This window comes from Rhinolophus hipposideros (genome assembly GCF_964194185.1).
Source record: "Rhinolophus hipposideros genome assembly, chromosome: 3".
NCBI lineage: Eukaryota > Metazoa > Chordata > Mammalia > Chiroptera > Rhinolophidae > Rhinolophus > Rhinolophus hipposideros.
This window is the reverse complement of record NC_138049.1, coordinates 62,341,977-62,365,444: the sequence shown is the minus strand read 5'-3', so window position 1 is coordinate 62,365,444 and position 23,468 is coordinate 62,341,977. Positions and strand designations below refer to the sequence as shown.

Below are 23,468 nucleotides of genomic sequence, written 5' to 3'. Positions count from 1 at the left end.
AGGCAAAAAAAAAAGAAAAACATTCACCTAAACTAGTAGGGATGGCTGGATCCGGGACACTTAGGTAAAACACATGGCAAAATTACATGCCACCTCAATTACAGACAAACAAACCACACTGCTTTCCGAAGGCCACGTCAGGCACACGGGGTCAGAGTGCTGCAGGGGGTCAGTGGAGAAGGGAAGGGAAAGCTCCCCCAGATAAAAACAAAAGGCTCCTTCCAATCTCAAACACGCATGGACGCCTCCGCCACCGGCCAACCCTGGGGAGAGGGCCAGAGTCACCCGACGCCACTTATCTCTCCCCTTTAAAGCAGCGCGTAACCGCGCAGGGGCGCGGGGCACGACGAGAGCGGCCGTCGTCGGCCGGGCATTTCCCCCCTGGCGCTGGTTCGTACCTGCTTGGTCAAGAACCTGCCCAGCTCGCTGCGGCTCTTCTCGTTCTTGGCGGCGATTAATCGCAGAGGCGCAGCCGCGACCTCCAGCAAAAGATGCTCCATAACCGCGATCCTCTGGCCCGGGCAGCTACCAGCGCTGTCGGCTTCACGCTCGGGGCCCAGGAGCTGCCACCGTGCGCGCCCCCCACCAGGACCCGCCGCGGCACTCGGGTAAGTGCCGGGAGAGATGCAGCACACGTGGGGGAGCACGCGGCGCTGTGCGTCATCAGCCCGCGACGTCGACGCCGACGGCAGGGCGGCCACGGCCCCGCCTCCTCGACGGCGAGAACGCCTGGCGTCACTCCTGTGCCAGATCTAGGGAGGGGCCTCGGAAGGTTTGTGCCTATTCGAGCCTGGTCCAGTGTCTGCGGCGATGGGAGGTCCCGGAGACCACGCGCGACAGGATGAGACGGAAGATGCTGCCAAACTGGAGAAGCGAGAGAGCCCCTAGGGGCGTGTAATTTTCGGTCCACCGTGCCTCGCTCCTCCTCATCCCGCAAAAACATCAACTATGAAAGAGACGCAGATTCGCCCATTCCGGACCCAACAATCCTCCTCCTAGGCCGCTAGCCTGTGGAAATTCGCATACAAGTATGACAAGCACGCCCCTCGCGACGTTCTTAAATATTGAAAGTAGGTGTTAAATAAAGAATGGGTTATAGAATGTTCTGAACCGTTAATAAGTGAAGTAGAGGAGTACATAAAATTAAAGGGACATTTACATGAAGGTCAGAAACACGACAAAATAGTGGTAAAGTCAAGCTAAGGGTTGCCGTTGGGGGTATTGACTACTGAAGGGGCCTGAGGGAACCTCGTAGGGTGATGGAAACGTGTCATTATCTTTCTCTGGGTGGTCGTTACTGTGCTAGATGCAAAAGCAAAAAAAAAAAAAAAAAAAATCAACCGTACACAAGATTTGTGCACTTTGTGTAAATTATACCTCTGAAAAGTGTTTTAAAGGGGGCTAGATATTTCTGTACCGACATAGGCAGATCTCCAACAGCAAGCATATAGGGTACTACGATGAATTTTAAAGACGTATTTGAATTTGAATTTTTTTTCTAAAGGTTTAAATGTTTGCTTCTGGGGGAACTCAGACTCAAGCACACAACTTCCAGAACGAGTGAACTGTAAAAATGGAGTGAGAAACATTTCCAGATATTTTTTAAATTCCAAGAAGATTGAGAGAGTTTCTGAGGACATAGAACAGTAGACGAAATGACCCACACTTGGAGAGTTACTCATTTTTCCTCTGGGTATCTCCCATGTATATATGAGGTATACGTGTTAAGAAACTTATGTTTTTCCCTTGTTAATCTCTTTTATTATATGGGTCTCAGCCAAGAACTTAGAAGGGTAGAGAGAAAATTATTTTTCCTCCCTACACACCCTTTCTCAGGAATCTTTTGAAAGAGGTGCTCCTTTATATGAGGGTGTAAATCGAGAAAGAGGAAAACGTGGGATCTAGGAAATGAGAGATTCAAAACAGAAAGAAAAATGTAAAGAGAATACTGAGGATGACTATTAAGACTTTCAGCTGGGCAGGAGCAGTAACAGTAATGGCTCTGGAGTAACTAAATTGATAGGTTATATCAGTGGTTACCTGGGTTGGGGAGTGGAAAAGAGGATTGCCTGCAAACAAACCATGATGCAACATTTTTTGAGTGATGGAAATGTTCTAAGACTGGATTGTGGTAGTGGCACAAATCTATAAATTTACTAAAATTATTGAATTGCATACTTAGAGAGTTAGGGACAGGATACTACGAGGAGAATACAAATAGGGAAGCTGCCAACTCAATCCAGGAGATAGGAAAAACTGGAGAAGGTGAGACGTGAGCTCAGACTCAAAATGATATAATAGATTTTATTAAAGGTTTAGAGAAAATTTAAAGGAATTGCACACTAGATGCTACTTCTTCAGTATCCAGGGGAAGAAGAAAAATATGCTAAGCCCTTCATGGAGACCCTTGTTGTTAATTGTTAACCTTGATCCCTTATCTCTCTATCACCCTTTTCTCTGCCCTGTTCTGAGAGCGGCCCATCCATCAGGTGAATCTTTGTCTATTTCAAGAATAGTCCATTCCCTTCCCACAGAAATTGGCTTCGCCCATCACCTGTTTGTTCTCTTTCCAAAATATCTGGGAGAATTTCCAAGACATATTAACAGCCATGCGTTTTTCAAAGTCCAACTTTTTTAACCAACACCCCTTATTATTGTTTAAAAAAAAGACAACAAGCTCCAAATGAAGACAGTATGGTAATCTCCAAATCACCAAACTAAGACTTAACTATAGTTTCGGCTCCCCCCACACATGGAATCTTCAACCATTTAATCGTGAATTGGCTGATCAACACTAGTCAGGGAATCCGCCCAATAGACCCTGCCATCCCATAAAGGAACGTTACCTTGCAATAACCAATTTTTCCTCCGGGGAAATAGTTCCATATTTTCTTATTTATGGATGAGACACAACTTTATTTTTTTGTTTTTTTTTAATACTTTTTAAAAAATTTAGCTAAAGGTGGACAGGTGGCTCAGTTGGTTGGAGCGTGAGCTTTGGGCAACAGGGCTACTGATTCGATTCTTACATGGGCCAGCGAGCTGGGCCCTCAGCAACTAGAATGAAGTCAGTGAGCTGACACTCAGCTCCCAGGCGGCCAGATGGCTCAGTGATTGGAGCGCGGGCTCTCAACCACAAGGTTGCCGGTTGGACTCCCGCAAGGGATGCTGGGCTGCGCCACCTGCAACTAACAATGGCAACTGGACCTGGAGCTGAGCTGCGCCCTCCACAACTAAGATTGAAATGGCAACAACTTGAAGCTGAACTGCACTCTCTACAACTAAGATTGAAAGGTCAACTTGACTTGGAAAAAGTCCCAGAAGTACACACTGTTCCCCAGTAAAGTCTTGTTCCCCTTCCCCAATAAAATCTTAAATATATATATTTAAATATATATATTTTATAAATCTTCAATATGTATATAAAACATACAATATATTAGTTTCCAGGGTATACCAATTATTCAACATTTCTATGCCTAAAGAAGTGAGCTGACACCGTACCACGTCATCACAGTATTATTGACTATATTCCCTATGCTATACATTACATCCCCATGACTTATTTTTTTTATACCTGGAACCCTGAAACTCTTTCCCCCCCCTTTTTTTAATTTTTCAATTACAGTTGACAACCAATTCTATTTTGGGCTTACCAGTAGTATAACTTTCTCGTTCCTGCTCCCTTCTGCGTACAAGTATTTATTTTGTACACCTCCTCAAATATCCATTTTATCTACTAGATTGGATTCTGCTCAATTCAAATTGACTTTTGCTCAAAGTATAATATTTTTAAATATGTCTCACTTTATCTTTTAACTTTATCAATGTGACCATTGATTAGTTTTGCCTTATCTTGAAATTTATATATATGAAATCAGATAGCATGTATTATCTTATGTCTGGCTTATAACACTTTTTCCTTTCTCTTATTGATGAAGATTTAGGTTAGTCCTGTTCACAGCTGTTACGAATAAAGCTATGAATATTATGCTACATGCCTCTTGATTAGCAAAAACCTACTAGCTCTTGGATATATAATTAAAAGTGGAATTGCTGGGTGATAGGGTGGGCATATTAAACATATGCTGCGGTTGATAATGTCAAACAGTTTTCCAAAATGGTTGTAACAATTTATGATTAGAAGAATATGGAAGGTTTAGTTATTCCATATCTTTTCTAACACTTGTTATTCTCACACTTTTAATTTTAGCCAGTCTTGTGGGTTTGTAGAGGTATCTCATGCTTTGAATTTGCATTTCCCCGATGAGCAAGAATTTTAATGTTTTCAAATGTTTAATATTCATATGGGTAGTTTTTTGTGAAGTTTTTCTGTCCTGTTTTTAAAAACTTGGATTCTCTTGGGGTAGTGGTTGGCGGGCAGAGAGTTGTCACTGTGTGAGGGATATAAATGATAAATGTCTAACTATTACATTGTTTTGTGCACCTGAAACTAATAAAAAAATTGGCTTCTCTTTGTTTATTTGTGAGTGTGAGTGTGATTTTTTTTTGGTAGTCTGGATATAACTTTTTGTCATATATAAATTATAAATGTCTTCCCCTGGTTGAAAGCTTGGGACTTTTTCCCCCAGAAAAATGTATAAATTCATAATTTTTGTAAACAATTTTAGATGGTTCCATTTTCCAGGCTTATTTGTAAGCGCTTGCTCTTGGGCATGTCCGCATAATATTTGAAAACTTCTTGCTTTCTAGTACAACAGGTATTTCAGGATTACCTTTTTTACCCTCCTGCCCCAGTCCGCAATCATCCATATCTCTCAGGAGTTCTTTCTAATAAGGGATAGTATTTAGAGACCAAGCTCTGGACCCTGTGAGTGCTCATTGTAAGAGGGGCATCACTGCTTCTAAGCCCTTTCAAAGAACAGAGCCAGGAAATATGAATATTTATATACATATATATGTGTGTATATAGACATTTATTTCAAATCACAAGTTCATACTGATACTTCTAATATGAATATTTATATACATATGTATGTATACACATATACATATATATGCATACAGAATACATGTGTATATAGACATTTATATCCCAATCAAGTTCATACTGATACCTCTAATCCAATCCAAAACCACAGGATTCTACCTTGCCTTCCTCCATTCCATATTTGCATCATCCCTTTCCCATAGTGAGAACTCTGGCTCAATAATCAATGTATTTCTTTATTTCTCAGTTTTATAATATACAATATAATTTCAGAATTGCTACATTGGTACCACTACAAACAACAGATTTACTAAATGGAGATTAAGATTTGTTTGTAGGAGCTGGCCCGGTGGCTCAGGCAGTTGGAGCTCCATGCTCCTAACGCCGAAGGCTGCAGGTTCGATTTCCACATGGGCCAGTGGGCTCTCAACCACAAGGTTGCCAGTTCAACTTCTCGACTCCCCCAAGGGATGGTGGGCTGCGCCCCCTGCAACTAACAATGGCAACTGGACCTGGAGCTGAGCTGTGCCCTCCACAACTAAGATTGAAAGGACAACAGCTTGACTTGGAAAAAGTCCTGGAAGTACACACTATTCCCCAATAAAATCCTGTTCCCCTTCAAAAAAAAAAAAGATTTGTTTGCAGGTTTTTGAAAATTTGTTTTTGTTTTTGTTTTAGACAGGATATATATGTAGTCAAAGTACTGTTTTCCAAAGTTCTTTGGATTAGCGTCTTTTTTTCTTTCTCAGGTGATATATTATTTTGAAATGCAGATAAATTCATTGGTTTTGTTTGTATTCATAGACTTAATTTGAAAAGTAAGAGAAGTTGACTAATGCTGTTAAAAGCATTACAGTGTTTGAGAGAACTTGAGATTCACTACATGTTTAGGTACTTAGGAATGCTTTACTTGTTAGCGTTTTTATATTTGTCCTACCGGCATTTAAAGTGTTTAAAAAACAGATAAAATGTAGGGAATTTATTTAACTGTACTCTATAAATGGGAGTGATTATTAATTTGAGTTCATCAAACATGGTTTCCCCATCTGACTTTCCATTCTCACATGTTGTGTAACAATTTTAATAAAATTCTACATTATTTTGTTCTATCATTACCAGTACTGCTCCAGTTATCAAATGCTGTGTAACAAATTACATTAAAACATAATGATTTAAAATACCAACCATTTTATAATATTTTACAATTGGGGGTGGTGGTCAGGAATTTGGGCAGGGCTCAGCTGGCAATTCTGCTCCTTCAGTTGTTGGCTGAGGACATTCGTTGGTATTGAGCTAGTGGATGGGTGAGTCTGAAGGGTTCAGGATGGCTTCATTCACATGTCTGGAGTCTTGGCAGGGATGGCTGGAAGGCTGGGCTCAGCTGGAACTGTACGCTGGAATGCCTACATGGCATCTTGGGGTTCTGAGAGAGAGAGAGAAGTAGAGATCTAAGAAGCTGAGAAACTGTAAAGATTCTTATGTCTTGGTCTTGGAAGTCCAAGAACATCACTCTCTTGCCTCCTATGGTCAAGCAAGTCACTAAAGCCAGCCCAGATTCAAGGGCTGGAAATTATACTCCACTCAATGAAGGAGAAGCAAAGAATTTGCCACTCATCTTTCCAGATAGACTTCTTGTGATTTCTAACAAAATTTTCCAGAGTTTTTTCATGTAAATTGTCTGAGTAAAAGACTTTAAAAAATGATTTATAATGCAATCCCTGGAAATGTTAACCCTATCCACTAGTACCCACATTCAGAGTACTGAATATCTTACACTTGCTCCTGCAGATACACTCTCCCTTCTTCATCCTGCTCTCTGCCCTTAGGATTTGACCTGTTAATATATTTTTTAAAGATTTTATTGGGGAAAGGGAACAGGACTTTATTGGGGGAACAGTGTGTAGTTCCATGACTTTTTTTCCAAGTCAATTTGTTGTCCCTTCAATCTGTCGTGGATGGTGCCGTTCAGCCTCAAGTTGTCCTTTCAGTCTTAGTTATGGGGGGCCCAGCTCAGTTCCAGGTCCAGTTGCCGTTGCTAATTGCAGGGGGCGTGCAGTCCACCATCCCTTTCGGGAGTCGAACAGGCAACCTTGTGGTTGAGAGCCCACTGGCCCATGTGAGAATCGAACCGGCAGCCTTTGGAGTTAGGAGCACGGAGCTCTAACTGCCTGAGCCACCAGGCTGGCCCCTGACCTGTTAATATTTTTAAGATAAAGAGGAGTCCCAGCAGGAGATCTTCCTTTTAGTGGGAAATAGTATAGTACTTAAAAATCATGATCTGGGTCTTAGGTGTGTTAATGATGTATTGATACTGCAGTATTATTGCTTCCAACAGAAATAAATACGTATTTTTAAGATCATCAGTTCATATTGATATTTCCAATTCACATAGTATACAATAGTATAGGATTTCCCCTTAACATTTTTGATTTTATGTTTGGATCACTTTTTCACTAAATATCATTGTTGCTAAAATTTTAACATATGTCTTTATCCTGCTACATACATAAAATACTTTCAAAATTACAATGTTAATACTAATAATAAAACTACATGAAGTATAAGATTTCTTTGCTGTTCTTTTTATCCTTTGACTATATCCCATTAATGATGTACAGTCAGAAACTGTTCAAATGTCACTTGAAGTAATAATTTCATCTGAATGGTTTCTCTTGTTTACAATTATTTTCATTTATTTCAATGTATTTTTCCATTTAGCATTTTTTCTTTTGATTTCATTCAATCTTTGAATATATGAAACACTTCCATGATTCAAAAGTAAAAGGTTATAAAAAGACAAACTCAACACTTTAAACAGATGAAATACATGGTATGTGAATTGTATCTCGATAAAACTGTTATTAAAAAAGAAAAAGCCATGCATATTTGCATATAAAAATACTGAAATGGAGGTTTTAAAAAGGCATACTGAAAGAAGTGTCCCTTTCTATCCCCTCCAGCCAGTCTTCTTCCCGCAAAAGTTACCCTTTTTATTAGGCTCTAATTTATCCTTCAAGTATTTCTTATGCAAAAACAAGCAAATACATGTATATATTTTCCCCCATTCTTTGTTACACAAAAACTCGCATACCATGTACATTGCCCAGTATTTTTTTTTCCTTAACACTATATCTCATACTTTACCTCATATAAGTACATAGACATCTTCAGGAATTGCTTTTGTTTAGGCAATATTTGCAATTGTCAGTTCAGATTCCGTAAAACATAACTGTGTTACATTTCTTTCTTTCCTTTAAAAAAAATCCTACTGATTCCTTCAATTACTTCTATTAAGTATCCCAAATTGGCATTGATTGGAAAATACATACTTTCCAAGAGAGTATTTTCAAACCAATCACTACTTTCTCTTCTATGTAAAGTATTTAAGTACCGGTAAAATGAGAGGCTTCGTAAGGACTCCAATACGGTCACTCTTTTCTGGAAGATAATTTTTGGGGAAGCCTTTACTGATTTTTGAGATATATATGCTATGTTCTCTCTCTCTCTATATATATATATAAATATATACACATATATATGTATATGTATATATATGTATACATATATACATATACATATATATGTGTGTATATATATATATGTATATATTTAGATTTTATTGGGGAAAGGGAACAGGACTTTATTGAGGAACAGTGTGTACTTCCAGGACTTTATCCAAGTCAAGTTGTTGTCCTTTCAGTCTTAGTTGTGGAGGGCGCAGCTCAGCTCCAGGTCCAGTTGCCATTGCTAGTTGCAGGGGGTGCAGCCCACCACCCCTTGCGGGACTCCAGGAATCCAACTGGCAACCCTGTGGTTGAGAGCCAACCGCCTGAGCCACAGGGCCAGCCCCGTTCTCAGCATTTTTTGATGAATGCCATCACTAAGCTCCCACGCCGAAAGCCAGCATTCAATCAATTGCTAAGTTTTGTCCATTTTATCTCCTAAATATTCTAAAATCTATCCCCTGTCTTACCTACCATCATCTCCTTCAGATCCTCATTTTCTCTAGCCTGGATCACTACAAGAGCATATCAAAATCCAAAAGATTTTAATAATGCAAATCAGATCATAACAACCTCAAGCTTAAAAGCCTTCAGTAGTTCCCCCATGCCTCACTATTTAAAGGTAAATTCCAAATTCTTTGCCATATATACGACCTTCCAAGTTCTGACCACTGCTTCCCTCTCCCAGCTCACCTAGAACTTTACGCTCCAGCGACGACGAACACTTTGTGGTGGCAACTCTCTCCTTTCCCCGTCTCCACTACCGGGAATGCCTGCCTGTGTGACTCACTGCTCTGAAACGAAACGGGTTGGGGGACAAGCGAAGAAGCCAGTGTTCTCCCAGAACATATTCTGCTGAATGGGGGCCTTTTTAAAAATGTTAAAATATAGGTTGATATGACAGTTGCAAGTTGTTAAAATGGACAAACTGGAAAAAAACAGCCGGGGTTCAAGACCCACAGATGAAGTAGCAGAGGAAGTTGGCTTTGCTTTACTTGCTCACCGGCCAGTGGCGCAGGCTCGGCCTCCGGAGGTTACACCCTACCCCGCACCTCGGGTTCCTGCGGGTTCCCTAGGACTCTTCATAGGTTCCACCCCCTAACAATCTCTCCTCACCCTCCCACCGCAGTGGACTGGGAATTGCCCTCTTCAGAGCTCCCCGGGCTAAGTTGTTTGCCTATCATCCAAGACAGTGTCTGAGGGCAAGGAACAGTACTTATTATCGTTATCAAGACAGCGCCCAGCACCCTGTCTAGCAAGTGATTGACACTCAACAGAATTTATGGAACGAAGGGTAAATAAATGACAAGGCCTCCTGAGACTTTACTTTCCCTTTCATTAGAAGAGCTTCTCCCAGACCCCGCCACTACCTTGGTGGAGGTTCCACCCCTTTCGCGGGGACGTCCCTGCTCCGTCTCTTTCCCCGCCAGCTCAGGCTCCGCCCCTTTCCCATCCGCTCACCCCGAAAACTACTCGAGTTTGGCGCCAACCGTGTTTTTTTTTTTTTTTGCCCCCTCCCGAAGGCGGGAACTAGTTAGGTACGCCAGGACGTGCTTTGCGTCTGATCTGATTCGCCACGAGCGCTCAGTCCCGCCTCCGCGTCTTGGGTGCGCTCTGGCATTGGCGGAGATGCCAGGGAGCCCTCGCTGTGCTAAAAAGAGCCCGGGCTGTCTTGGGCCGGGCAGGGTGGGTAAGTTGTTGTGGGGGGTCCGGTCCGCGCGGGGCTGCTGGGGAAGAGGCTGCATGGCGAGGTAGTGCCCCGAGCGAGGCCTGCGGCGTTCGGGGAGCCCGGCAGTCGAAGGGAGCGGCGGAGTCGGTATGGAGGGGCGCGCCTGATGTCCGGGGTCCTCAGGTAGCTGCGTTCCCGCCGCCCTCGGTTGCAGCTTCTGGGCTTGCACTCGAGTCCCTCTGTGGTCCTTCGAGAGGGTCCCGCCGGGGGCCGGGGGCGAGCGCACGTAGGACTCGCCCTGTCGACTGCTACTTCCGCCCCTCCCCCACAAGAAGCAATCTTGGAATGGAGTCTCAAAAGCTTTCGGATGGGGTTCTTGGGAGGAACGGGTGTTTCGGAGTGTCCGGCGATCTTGGATGTGGGCTGTTCCGGGGACCGGGAAGCCCACAGAAGTTTCTTGATCGCGACAGCGCTCAGCACCATGACACATAGTAGGCCCTGACTCAGATATTAATGTAGAACTCGCAGAATCTCAGGATTGGTACTTCAGGAATCAAGTTGGCGTTGACTCGCATTCTTTCCCTGGTCGTTCTCAGATTCTTTTCTGGGGTTTTCCATTCTTCGCAGCTACGGTTCCAGACCTTTCACCTCTTCTCACGGCTCTTCCCCATCTCAGTGCCTCGTTGGAGGGGCACAGGGACGTTCAGGGCAAGAATCCCCCCACCCCCCATCCCAATTATCTGCTATCATTTCTTGCCGTTTTACAACGAGATGGCCCCCTTTCCAAAAATTATGTTCTTTTCTCCAATGAATGTTCTTGGTGTTGTCATCTGGCTTTGGAGACAGAGCTGGGGTCCAATCCCAGATCTGCGACTTACCAGCTGTCCGACCTGGGGGCAAATTGCTTATCATCTGTATGTCTCCTCTTTAAAATGTTAAGAAGAGAAGTATATACCTCATAGGACTTGTGGGAAGATTTAAAGTAATTTAATAATGTAATTAGAATATTTAGGTCAGTGTCTGAACACATAGTGTTCAGTATATAGTGTTTGTTGTTCTTTTCCCCTTATATGTTCTTCAGGGATCTTGTCATAGTAGAGTTGGCCTTTCCTATGAGCCTAAGAACACACCCTCCCTCTTCCCTGGCTTTTTCCTCTACAAATGCCTATTTCATTCACTTTTTTTTAAAAGGAAATCTTCCTTTAGACTTTTTTTTTTTAAAAAAAGATATTGTCCTATCACAAAAGGCTACATGATTCTTCTCTCATCTGCTTCACCTTCACATATGAATTTATTGGAATGTATCAGAAGATTAGGAGTGAGCTTGCAACTCTTTCATTGTCGTGTTTCTCAACATTTTAAATTTGGCCTCTACACTTTTCATAGGTGCAACATTCCTATCAGTAGCAACTCTTATATATTGAGATCCTCAGTTGGGGTAAGATGAGAGCAAGTGTGCAAAAGCACCTCTCCCCAGGAGCTTCTGATACACAGTGCTCCTCTTTCTCCAACCATCCATCCTTTCTAGGACAATCACTGGCCTTTGTGATTTCAAGAGAGTAATCTTAATTATACCAGTTATGTCTTGTCTTCTGTGCTATATACTCCAGTTTCCAGTTATTAGACATCTTCTTTCTCTGGATGTCCTACAGATAGTTCAACATGTCTTTTGTTCTGCATTTCATTTAAAAGCATGACTACCTTGTTGTCAAAGCTAAGAACCTCAGAGTTGTCTTAATAAATTAGGAATTTCATTAATTCAACAATTTTTTTTTTTTTTATTACTACCAACCTGCCAGGCCCTGTGCTGAGAGCTGGGGATACAATGGTGAACAGAACAGAGCCGGTCCTGGTCTTCATGGAGCTTACAGTCCAGTGGGTGAGATAGACATTGCTCTAGGAATACCACACAAATGTAGTCATAAACTGAAAAGAGGCCATGGAGAGAAAAGACACTGATATAAGAATATATAATATGGGCTTGACTAGTAGAGAGAGAAGGTAGCTAGGGAAGGCTGAAACATTACTTAAGTGGAAATATCAAAGATGAGTCAACTGAAGGTAGAGCATCAGGAAAGAGCAGTCTTTGCAGAGGCTCTTTGGTGGGAGGAAGCAAACAGCATGTTCAAGGAGCTAAAAGGACAATATGATTAGAGTAAAGACTGCTAAGGAGTGGGGGAGAAGGGTGCAGACTAACACTGGAGGGGTGGCCAGAGGCCAGGTCACTTAGGGCTTGGTAAAACAGAATTGTGACAGAATTTGTTTTTTAGCCTAAAATCAGCAGAAAGCACTGAAAGATTTTAAGCAGAGGGGGGAATGGGATCAGATTTGCATTTTGAAAAGACAACTCAGGTTTTGGTTTTGAATTGTTCAAGAGTGGACATTTGAATACACTTTTCATTAAACTTTTTTGATTCTACTGCAGAAATCTCTCCAATCTGCTTCTTGTCTTTATTTCCACTAGTAATAACTTAGTCAATAACTTATTGTCTCCGGCACTGTTTTAATAGTCTTCTCTAGCTTCCTTGCCATTATATTTTCTATGGTCTTCTTACTAGAGTTCATTTTCTGAAATGCAGATTTGATCATGACATTCCCCTGCTTTGAAAACCTTCAGTGGTTCCCCCATTCCCTACTGAATGAAGTCCAAGTATCTTAATTGTGTAATCTATCGCCTGACTTTTCTAACACCTTATTTCTCACATTCTAATCGGTGGGTGTTCACACCGAGACTTGCTTGTGAGCGTATAGATGGATGTGGTGGGGAGATAGTGCCAGGAATTGTGTTTGCAGATAGGAACCAGTTTCACCAAACTTGAGACTTTGGAAACCTTGGGATAGTGAATGATGGGGTTGCAAAAGTAGGAAAAGTGTATATCAAGGTAAGGAGTTTCAACTTTATTCAGTAGATATTGGAAAGTAATGGAAAATTTTGGAGCAGGATTGCTTTAGAAGAACTAACCCAACAGTTGTGTGTAGCATGTATTTGGAGAGAGGAGATAATTAGGTAGCTATAGTGGGAGCCTGAAACAAATTCAATGACAAGAATGAGGATATGTGGGAGAAACATTGCAGAGTAACATCAGAAGCCTATTAGGGAATGCTAGTGCTATTGAAACAAGTTGAGGTGTCAAGATATGACATGCTGATGGAAAGATGATCATTTTTTATTTTGAACTTGGTGAGGTTGGACTTACAGGAATGTGTTTATTGACTTTAGCATTGACTTTTGCTGGCTTTTGGTTTGTATTTCAGTATAAACAATTTCTAATTTTTATGTACTCTGAGAGAGAGCAGCAGAAAAGTCTATAAATCTGAGCTGGTACCCCTATTTTTGTGGCAGTACTTGCTCTTTATTTCCTACCCCCTTGTGTTTGCCCACAAGTGTTTAACCCAAAGAGGTAAATTTTGCTTTGCAATTGTAGAAAATTCATCTCCTTAGGAAAAAGTATTCCAATACATTTTTATACATACCCAATAGCATTTAGAACAAGGTAGGTGTTATTGAAATTGTAATAACCACAGCTCTGTGAAATCCTATTTGTGAGTTTTTCTGGTAATATATGTGCATTGTTTAAGCCACTAAAGGTTGTGGTAATTTGTTAGAGCAGCAATAGGAAACTAATACACTCAATCATGCTATGCATATTTCATGTGCTCAATAGCCACATATAAATAGTACTTACCATATTGCAGCTCAATATAGAACATTTTTATCATTGTAGAAAGTTCTTTTGGACAGCTCACTGATCTAAAATAGTAGTTCTCAAAGTGTGATCCTTTGACCAGCAACATAACCTGGGTGTTTTTTAGAAATGCAAATAGTCAAGCCTCACCCCAAACCAATAGAATCAGAAACTTTGGGGATGGGGCCCATCTTGTGTTTTAACTTCTCCAGGTGTTTCTGATACATACTAAAGTATGAAAACAACTTCAGAGAGCAAATAATTACAAAAGAGGTGGTTAAATGCAGTAATGACGGGTTAGCGGTAGAATGCTAGTAGAATGTCAGTATAATGAGGGAATGATGATTAATTATGTCTGTAGAAAAGGGTCGTCTCTTTTTTTAAAATATGTTTTAATTAGTTTCAGGTGTACAAAAGCAATGTAATAGACGTTTACACCCCTCACAAAGTGATAACCCCCCACCCCCAATCTACTACCCCTCTGACATCATACATAGCTGTTACAGTTCCATTGATTCTATTCCCTACGCTGTACTCCACATCCGTGACCATATATATATATTAAATTGTAGTTGACATTCAATATTATTCAGCTTCTGCTTCAGGTGTACAGCGCAGTGGTCAGGCATCTACATCATCCATGAAGTGATCTACCTAATAAGACAAGAGCCCATCTGACGTCCTACAAAATCTTTACATGATTGATTACATTCCCCAAACTGTCTTTCATATCCCCATGTCAATATCGTGACTACCAATCTGTGCTTTCTAATCCCCTCACCTTGTCCCTCAACCCCACCCCCCTCCCAGCTAGCAACCATCAGTTTTCCCTCTATATTTCTGATACTTTTTCTGTTTAGTTTGCTCATTTGTTCAGTTCTTTAGATTCCATGGTATTTGTCTTTCTGCGTCTGACTTATTTCACTTAGCATAATGTTCTTAATGTTCTGTAGGTCCACCCATGTCATTGCAAATGGTAAGATTTCCTTCTTTATGGCAGAGTACTACTCCATTGTATAAATGTACCACAGTTTCTTAATCCAGTCATCTACCGATGGGCATTCAGTTGTTTCCACGTCTTGGCTATGGCGTATAGTGCTGCAGTAAACAGGAGTGCGTAAATTTTTTCTAATTAGTGTTTTGGATTTCTCTGGATAGATACCTAGGAGTGGAATTGCTAGGTCATAAGGTAGTTCCATTTCCAATTTTTTTGAGATACCTCCATACTGATTTCCATAGTGGCTGCACTAATCTGCAATCCCACCAGCAGTGCACAAGGGTTCCCTTTTCTCCACATCCTCGCCAGCACTTGTTGTTTGTTGATTTATTGATGATAGCCATTTTGACTGGGGTGAGGTGGTATCTCATTGTGGTTTTTATTTGCATTTTTCTAATGATTAGTGAGATTGAACATTTTTTCATGTCTATTGGCCATTTGTATGTCTTCTTTAGAGAAATACCTCTGCCCATTTTTTAATTGGATTGTTTGTTTTTTTGGTGTTGAGTTGAATGTTTTATAAATTTTGGATATTAACCCTTTATTGGATGTATCACTGACAAATATCTTCTTCCATTCAGTAGGATGCCTTTTTTGTTTTACTGATGGTTTCCTTTACTGTGAAACATCTTTTTAGTTTGATGTAATCCCGTATGTTTATTTTTCCTTTTACTTCCAGACTAAAACTTTTCTTTACTTGCCCGAGGGGATATATCAGTAAAAATATTACTCAGGGTAATGTCTGCAAATTTACTTCAAAATATGGAATGCTTCATGAATTTGCATGTCATCCTTGCTCAGGGGCCATGCTAATCTACCAATTTTAGTATATGTGCTGCTGAAGCGAGCACAAGCATTGGCTCTTTTATGGTAGCTGGGTTTGGGAAGGGGATGAGCTGTCCAGGTAAAGAAATAGAATAAGCAAGATATTGGGAGTTGAAGTACATGGCATATTTCATGAACTGCAAGTTGAGACATTTCTGCTCTAATGTTATATGCATTCTTGAAAAACCTTTAATTCAGCAACTCACTAAAACAGGGTTTATGGGAAAAATAGGGGCAGAATATTCAAAACCTATCTACCCATGCACCAACAGGAACAGTAACAATTGTCATTAAAATATTGGCACAGTTAAGAAGACATGTTAAATTCCTAATAAATAAAGATCCCAGTAAATACAGGTCTTTTCTCAAAAAAGGTAAAGATAGCTTTATGAAAGGTGGAATAAAGGATCGAGGCTGTTGATTTGTAGAGACGAGAACAGAAGGACACAAACATCATGGATTGTAGGTGTAGAGGCAGTTGCCTGTTTTCTGTGATATATTGTGATCGCGGACTGAATGGCTCCGGCTCATTGCCTTGTGTTCGGGGTCTCTTACCCCCCACCCCACCAAAGATTGAGGAAAACCATGCTAAGCCTTTGCAAGACAAAGCCTGTTGCTACACTGAGATGGGAGTGATGGGCATCTAGGGGAAGGGTGTCATATACAGGACTACATCTAATTGTGCAAAACTTTAACATCCATGTTTGAACCGGCATAAATTCTGCCTGAGACTGACATCAAGTCTATTTCTCAATAATGATACACTAACTTGCATTATAGAAACGTGTGCTGTGATGGTACTGAATCAATCACGTAGCTGAATGGGGTAGGTGAGGGGAGCAGTGTGAGATAGTTCTGGAAAAGGGCTTCGGTTCTGTGCTAGTGAAGTTTAACGTGATAATGTTTTGGGTAGCTCTTGAAGGGTTCTGATCTGGGAGTGAAACATACTAGGCATATACAGGATTAATTTTGGTTCCAGTGTGGAAAATGGTAAGAGAAAAAAGATATTGGTAGTATGGAAATTAGCTAGGTGACTTTTATAATACTTTAAGTGAGAAATAATTATATCTGAACCTGGAACAATGACTGTGACTGGAAAGCAGACTTTATATTTTAGGTTTAAAAATAGAATCACTAAGGGTACATTTATACAATGGAGTATTACGCAGCCATAAAGAAGAAAGAAATCTTATCATTTGCAACAACATGGGTGGATCTAGAGAACATTATGTTAAGTGAAATAAGTCAGAAAGAGAAAGACAAGTACCATATGATCTCACTTATATGCGGAATCTAAAGAAAAGAATATGTGAATGAACTAATCAGAGACAGTTTTGGGGACACAAAGTAAAAACCGAGAGTTGTTAGATGGGCGGGGGTGGGGGGGCGGGGATAAGGGGAAAGGTGAAGGGATTTGGAAGCAGCTGGTAACCACAAGATGGCCTCAGGGTTTTCTGAAAATTAATTTGGGGAACTTATTCAATAATGTTGTAAAGATTTTGTTGGGTATCTGATGGACATGCGTCCTATTTGGGAGACCAGCTCAGGGATACTGTGGATGCCTAATCATGGCATTGTACACCAGAATCTAAACATTAATGAATGCCAGCTATAATTTTATATATATAATGTGATGGCTCAGTGTGAGGTCGGAGGGATAGTGGATGGGGGGAGGGGGGTTCACAGTGTGAGGGATATAAATGATGAACGTCTAAGTATTACCTTGTCTGGTACACCTGAAACTAATAAAAAAAAATAGAATCACTAAGAATTTGTGACTATTTGAAAGTGAGTGTGGAGATAAGGAAAGAGTCAGAGATACTGGAAGCTTTAGCCTGAGAGCAGATTGAGGCAGGAGATGGTTGTTCATACTTCCCACTTACAGACATTTACCCTATTTGCTTTCTTCCATTATTATGCCTCATATTAGCATTCTTTTCGTTTTCACTGTTTCCATCTTGGGTTGCATCTTATCATGTGGAAGCCTCCTTCCCAGTTTCTTTTCCTACACTTTTGTCTTTCTGGGTCATTCCACACATTGATCTTCCTATTTCATTTCTTTATACAAATGTTTCTAACTCAAAAATCTTCAGTTCTCCTATCTTCTGAAAGTTTGAGACCCGATTCCTTGGTCTGACATTTAATATCTTTTGTTTGACTGATGCAGTGTGACAGTCTTATCTCCAGTCCTGTTCTACCTGAGGTCCATTCCAACTAGGCGGTTATGTTTACAGTTCTCTACACATGCTTTTCCTCCAAGGCGAATGCCTTTCTCGTTTGGCATCTACACATCTCCACTGCTGCCTCCCGGTCCTCTATTGATATACAAGTGCTTCCTTTGCAAAGCACGTCAGCAGCAGTCTATATGCTTTCATTCTCCACACATCTTTGCCAACCTTTAGGAGTGGGTGGTGGCTGCCAGGGGGCCAGAGGGGTACTTGTGGGTGCGGGTAATGATTGTTGATGTGAGTGGTAGTTACACAGATGTGTTCAGTCTGTGAAAAAAATCATAGGACTATATACTTAGGATTTTTACTTTTTTCTGTATTTATGTTATACTTCAATAAAAAAATTTACTCCCCGTCAAAAAAAAAAAAAAAAGTCTTGACTCACCTTGAACACTTCAATTTGAATTTTGTGGTCAGCTTAAGTTTGACTGGAATTGCATTGAGTTTATAGATAAACTTGGGAAGAATTGCCAACTTTGATATTATTTTCCTTTATGTGATTGTGATATATTTTATCATTTATTTAGATCAGAAGTAAATTGCCTGCTTTTGTAAGTAACCTTTCAATGGAATTACAGCCACACCTATTTGTTTCCATGTTGTCTATGGCTGCTTTCAAGCTATAGTGGCAGAGATAAGTGGTTGTGAGACCAGATGGACTGCAAGCATAGCATATTTACTTTCTGGCCCTTTAAGAAGAAAAGGTTTTCAGACCCTTGATTTAGATCTTTTATTATTTTCTCCATGAGCGTCTTGCACATCTTGCATTAGATTAATTCCTATGTACCTTATAGTTTTGTTTTTGTAAATAATACAAAAACAGCTGTGTTTTAAAACTGTTTGCTGGCATGTAGGAAAGCTATTGCATCTTACATTCAGTGACTTTGAGAAACTCTTAATTCTAATCACGTGTAGACATCCTACATAGGTGATCATAGTGTGAATGACGTCAGCTTTGTTGCTTTCTTTCCAATTCTACCTCCTTTCATGTCTTATTCTTCTTTTCAAATAGAAGCATACTTTACTTTAAAGTAGATTCTTCTATCGTTTTACCATCATGTATGATGATTAGTGTTGAGAGTATTTTTAATAGAAATATATCCTTTATCAGTTTAAGAAAAGTCCCTTAAACTTTCTTAAACTCCAAGTTTGCTGAGACTTAGTGTTGAATTTTATCATAGGCTGATGTTGAGATGATCATATTTTTCTTCTGTAATCTAATATGATAAAATACTAATTATTTTTTATTAGTAGACTGTATTTGTTAGAACAATTTTAGATTTACAGAAAAATTGTGAAGTATAGAGAATTCCTGTTTATCACTCTACCCCCCCTCCCATCCCCTGGTATTTCTTCTCGTTAATATATTACATTAGTATGATACGTTTCTTATAATTAATGAACCAACATTGAAACATTATTAACTAACGTCCATAGTTTATTCAGATTTCCTTCATTTTTACCTAGTGTTTATCCTTTTTCTGTTCACTTCAGAGTGAAATAGCTACATAATTTATTTGGAATTATGCATGGAAGAATGATCTCTTCTCCATTTCCTAATTTACTTATATCAGTGTGGACTTATATACATATATTTATTTATTTTATACTTTGGGTTATAATCCAATGCTGCTTTAATTTGTTGCTCACATTGTTCAACTTTGGCTGTTCAGAGCTTTTTTAGTTGGTTCCAGTATTTCTTAGACATACCTCCATTACTTTGTTGTTTTTGACACTTCCTTACCTTCTTGTACTATGAAGATGGTCCATGTCATCTTGCGCATTTCCTGTCCCTGTCTCAGAATCAGCCATTTCTTCAAGGAGCCCTGGTCCATTTTAATAGAGATTAGATGCCAAGATGTGGATGTTAGATGTGCTTATTGATCTTGTATGTTGATTTTTAGGCCCTCTCAATTGATAGATCAAAGAAATATATGTGTGTCTACTATTCACACACACACACACACACAGACACACACACAGAGGGTACCAAAAAATGTATACACATTTTACAAAAGGAAAAAAACTGTATTAAAACTACGCTGATGGTAACCACTTTGAGCACCTCTTGTCAGAAGGGTCAAATGTGAAGTCAAACGTGACTTGTATTCCTCTTTTATTATCAGTATATATTGAGCATTACAATTTTAATACATTTTTTTTCTTTCTTAAAATGTGTGTACATTTTTTTGGCACCCTGTGTGTGTGTGTACGGCTATAAATATTTCTATATCTAATCACACTTCTCTGCTGTTCATTAGATGAACTGGTCCCCATTCTGTAAAAGACCCATTGACTGATGCTCCCCACTCCATGTGGCACCGAGTAGATTATTATTATTATTAGGAAGCCTGTGAATTTCTTCCACCAGTTGAGTTCTTAAGTCACCAAGAGTTAGTTGTGATATTTGCCAGATGTGATTATGCCATTTATGCTTTTTGTATTAGTAATTGTTGTACAAGCTATATTACAACAGTTAATTAAATCAGCTAATTGGAAAAAAATTTGGAATGGGGAATGGAGAAAAAAGTTGTATACCTTAATTTTATTTAAAGGAATTACATACATTTTACCTCTTGCGGCAGAACCATGACCTTTTTCTTTGAGTATGAATCCAGGGATTAGAGTGCTGACTTCTTTCTTGCATAAACCATACCCATAAGACATTGCTTATGATTTCCAGCAAGTTTTTCATTAAAGTGGAGTAAGAACTTAGATACTTGTGAATCAATCTGGGTATAGACTAGATTTTCTTTTCCAGTATTTCAGGTTTCTCACCCTCACTTGATTTGACAAGCAATTGTGTATGCGTATGTGTCTTGCTACTCACCTTTTGAGTTTTTCCAAAGCATGTAGCCTAGTTTTCACTGGAAAATAACTCCCTTTTTGGTAATGTAATCTTTGATAATACTATTACTTAGAAAAATAAGGAAACACGTATAATTGGGTTTGGTAATAAACGCACCTGGCTGTTGATAAGGGGATGTCTCAGTTGGTAAGAACAGAAGTGGGCAGGTACAGGCACAGACACCCTTAATGACTCCAAGTAGCCACAGTGGATTTGGGTCATTGACCATGGGCAGCATTCATGGAGTTTTACCTGGCAGAATGGAGAATGTCAGATGTTAGTGAATGTCAGATAAATCAGATTTTTTTTTTTAAATTCTCTTGGATTCCTATGTTGCTTTCAGTCTTGCCACTTCAAACAGCACTGCATTGACTATTTCAGTATATACATTTTTGTAACCATGTGCTTGTCTATATCTAGTATATCTATACTAGAATAAATTACTAGATATGCAATTGTTGGGTCAAAGAGCATTTAAACATTTGATAGCTATTACCAAATTGCCTCCCTAGACCTTGTACCAGTATCCACTTGAGTGATGTATGAGAGGGTCTGTTTTCCCACACCTTTCACAACCTATTATAGCATAAACCTCTTTGCTGTTGGCCTCTTACATCTTACTGGTGAAAACATGTTATGTCTGGAGTCCCCAAGACCACCCCCAGGTTTGATGATTTGCTAAGAGGACTCAAAGAACTCACCATATAGTTACACCTACTTGGTATGATAGTTGGCTTATTTTAATATAAATGTTTATTTGTATTTTAGCGTATTTTATAAAATTAGCATCATTTACCTTACAACATGGCTTAACCATATCAGCAAATTTAAGGTTTTTGTTTTATAGTTTTAGCTATTATTAAGTTGTTTTTTTTTTTCATTTTGTGTAATCATGATAGAGGGTGAACTTATTCACTGTGTCCAAATTTGAAAGTTGCTTTTTAACTTAAAGTTAGGTTTATTCTTTGAATTGTGAGGTTGATTTTTAACAGTGGAAAATGTTTATATTTAATACTTTAGATGGCAACTGTCGGAAGGAGATAGGATCATGGCAGCAGATGATGACAATGGTGATGGAACAAGTTTATTCGATGTCTTTTCTGGTAAGAGCTCATTTTAATTGTCTTTCTCAATTTATTTAATTACAAAATCATTTACTTATTCTCATCGAAAACACTGTCATTATCAACTTTTTTTCCTTACACATCAATGCATTAATACAATAAAGTGCCTGGCAAATAGGAAGTGTCTAGTAAATGTGAACTTTATTTTATGCTTTCGAGTCTCTTAAATGTAATGAAATTAGCAACTTTGCCAATATAAGCTGTAATATATTTTATTATCATATGAAAAAACATAAGATAGGTATTTGTTACTCTTAAAGTTAATACTTCCAGTACATGTGGTGGTGCTTGTATATTGTTGTTCAGGGCAAAATTGACAGTCATAATGGATGATTGTTTTGAAAAAGATAACCCAGACCTCATAGTAAAATAAGCTCATAAAAAGATATTTTAAATAATATGTAGAATGTAAACTTCCAAATCCTGATGTAACATTTCCTAGTTCTTTTCTCTTAATTGTAATTTTGCTATGACAACCTCATTAAGTTTTTTGAGATTATAAATGAATATTTGTTGACTAGAATTATGATTACTATGCTATCGAATGAAAAGAGCAGTTGTAAAACATATAGAATTTCATTTTTGCTTAAATATATTTTTAAAAATTAATTTTCATAGATACGGATATGGAATCCGGTTTCACATAAAGTATGGCCACATAACCACTCTAGGTAGTATTTGCTGTTTGGTATTATTTAATTACTTGTTGCTGATACAGTTTCAAATTGTTATGCTGCCATGTATTTCTCTTATGATTTTTCTTTGAAATATTTTAAACCAACAGAAAAATTGAAAGCATAATACATAATACAATGAACACCTTTACTTTTCACCTCGATTCACAAATGGTTAACTTTTTATCTCATCTGCAGCTCTTACTATTATTTTGAAGGACAAAACTGCATTGTTAATTTCATTTGCTGGAAATAGCTCTTTTCATTTCTCCATATGACTCTCTCACCTGTCTACCTACATAGAGGTTTTGATAGTGACACCTACAGTATATATTTTACTTCACATTTTACTTTTTACCACTTAACATGATTTCATGAAAAAGTTTATTCCTATAACATTTTCATAATTGTGTCATATTTGTTTGGAAATAATTTCAAATTTACAAAAAAGTTGTAAGAATAAGAACATACAAAGAACCCTTTACCTAGTTTCTTCCAAATTTACCTCTTGTTAATATTTTATGCCAGTAGCTTTATCATTGTGGACTGTCTTTTTACACATACACACACACACATTTTTCCTGACCCTTTTGAGAGTAAGTTGCATACATTATGGTCTTTTACCCCCAAATACTTCAATGTGTTTCATAAGAAAAAGTGGGCTTTCTTACATAATAATTGCATGATATCAATTTCAGTATATTTAACACTGATACAATACTAATTTTCTTCTTTCAAGTTTTATTTGAATATATTTTAGAATTCCATTCTAATTTATGTATTAGCTTTTTCGCTGTATCTCTGCATTATTTTTAGTGATTGCTCAAGGATTTGCAATATACATCTTTAACATTTTGTGGTCTGTTTACTATGTAGTATTGTACCTTTTTATGTAAGATGTAATCCTGTAGGTATAATTGCATAACGTCCACCCATTCCCTTATGTTAAAGATGGCATAAACC

At 39.0% G+C, this 23,468-nt stretch overlaps 2 protein-coding genes across 4 annotated transcripts in view; one reads left to right on the top strand and one right to left on the bottom strand.

The window, feature by feature from the left end:
* Positions 1 to 659, bottom strand: part of MDN1 (midasin AAA ATPase 1) — a 130,699-nt gene extending 130,040 nt beyond the window's left edge. For both annotated transcript variants that reach the window (XM_081045201.1, XM_081045202.1), the window contains exon 1: positions 399 to 659. In XM_081045201.1, coding sequence (XP_080901327.1) covers positions 399 to 500 — 102 coding nt within the window. In that variant the 5' untranslated portion in view covers positions 501 to 659. The remainder of the gene's footprint in view (positions 1 to 398) is intronic.
* Positions 660 to 10,052: 9,393 nt separating this feature from the next.
* Positions 10,053 to 23,468, top strand: part of CASP8AP2 (caspase 8 associated protein 2) — a gene marked incomplete at its 3' end in the record, with an annotated part of 32,257 nt that continues 18,841 nt past the window's right edge. Inside the window, exons 1-3 of one of the 2 annotated variants that reach the window (XM_081040985.1) lie at positions 10,075 to 10,144; positions 11,923 to 11,998; positions 21,728 to 21,810. In XM_081040985.1, coding sequence (XP_080897111.1) covers positions 10,084 to 10,144; positions 11,923 to 11,998; positions 21,728 to 21,810 — 220 coding nt within the window. In that variant the 5' untranslated portion in view covers positions 10,075 to 10,083. Of the gene's footprint in view, positions 10,145 to 11,922; positions 11,999 to 21,727; positions 21,811 to 23,468 lie in introns of both variants that reach the window. The other variant, XM_081040986.1, reaches the window with a different exon arrangement.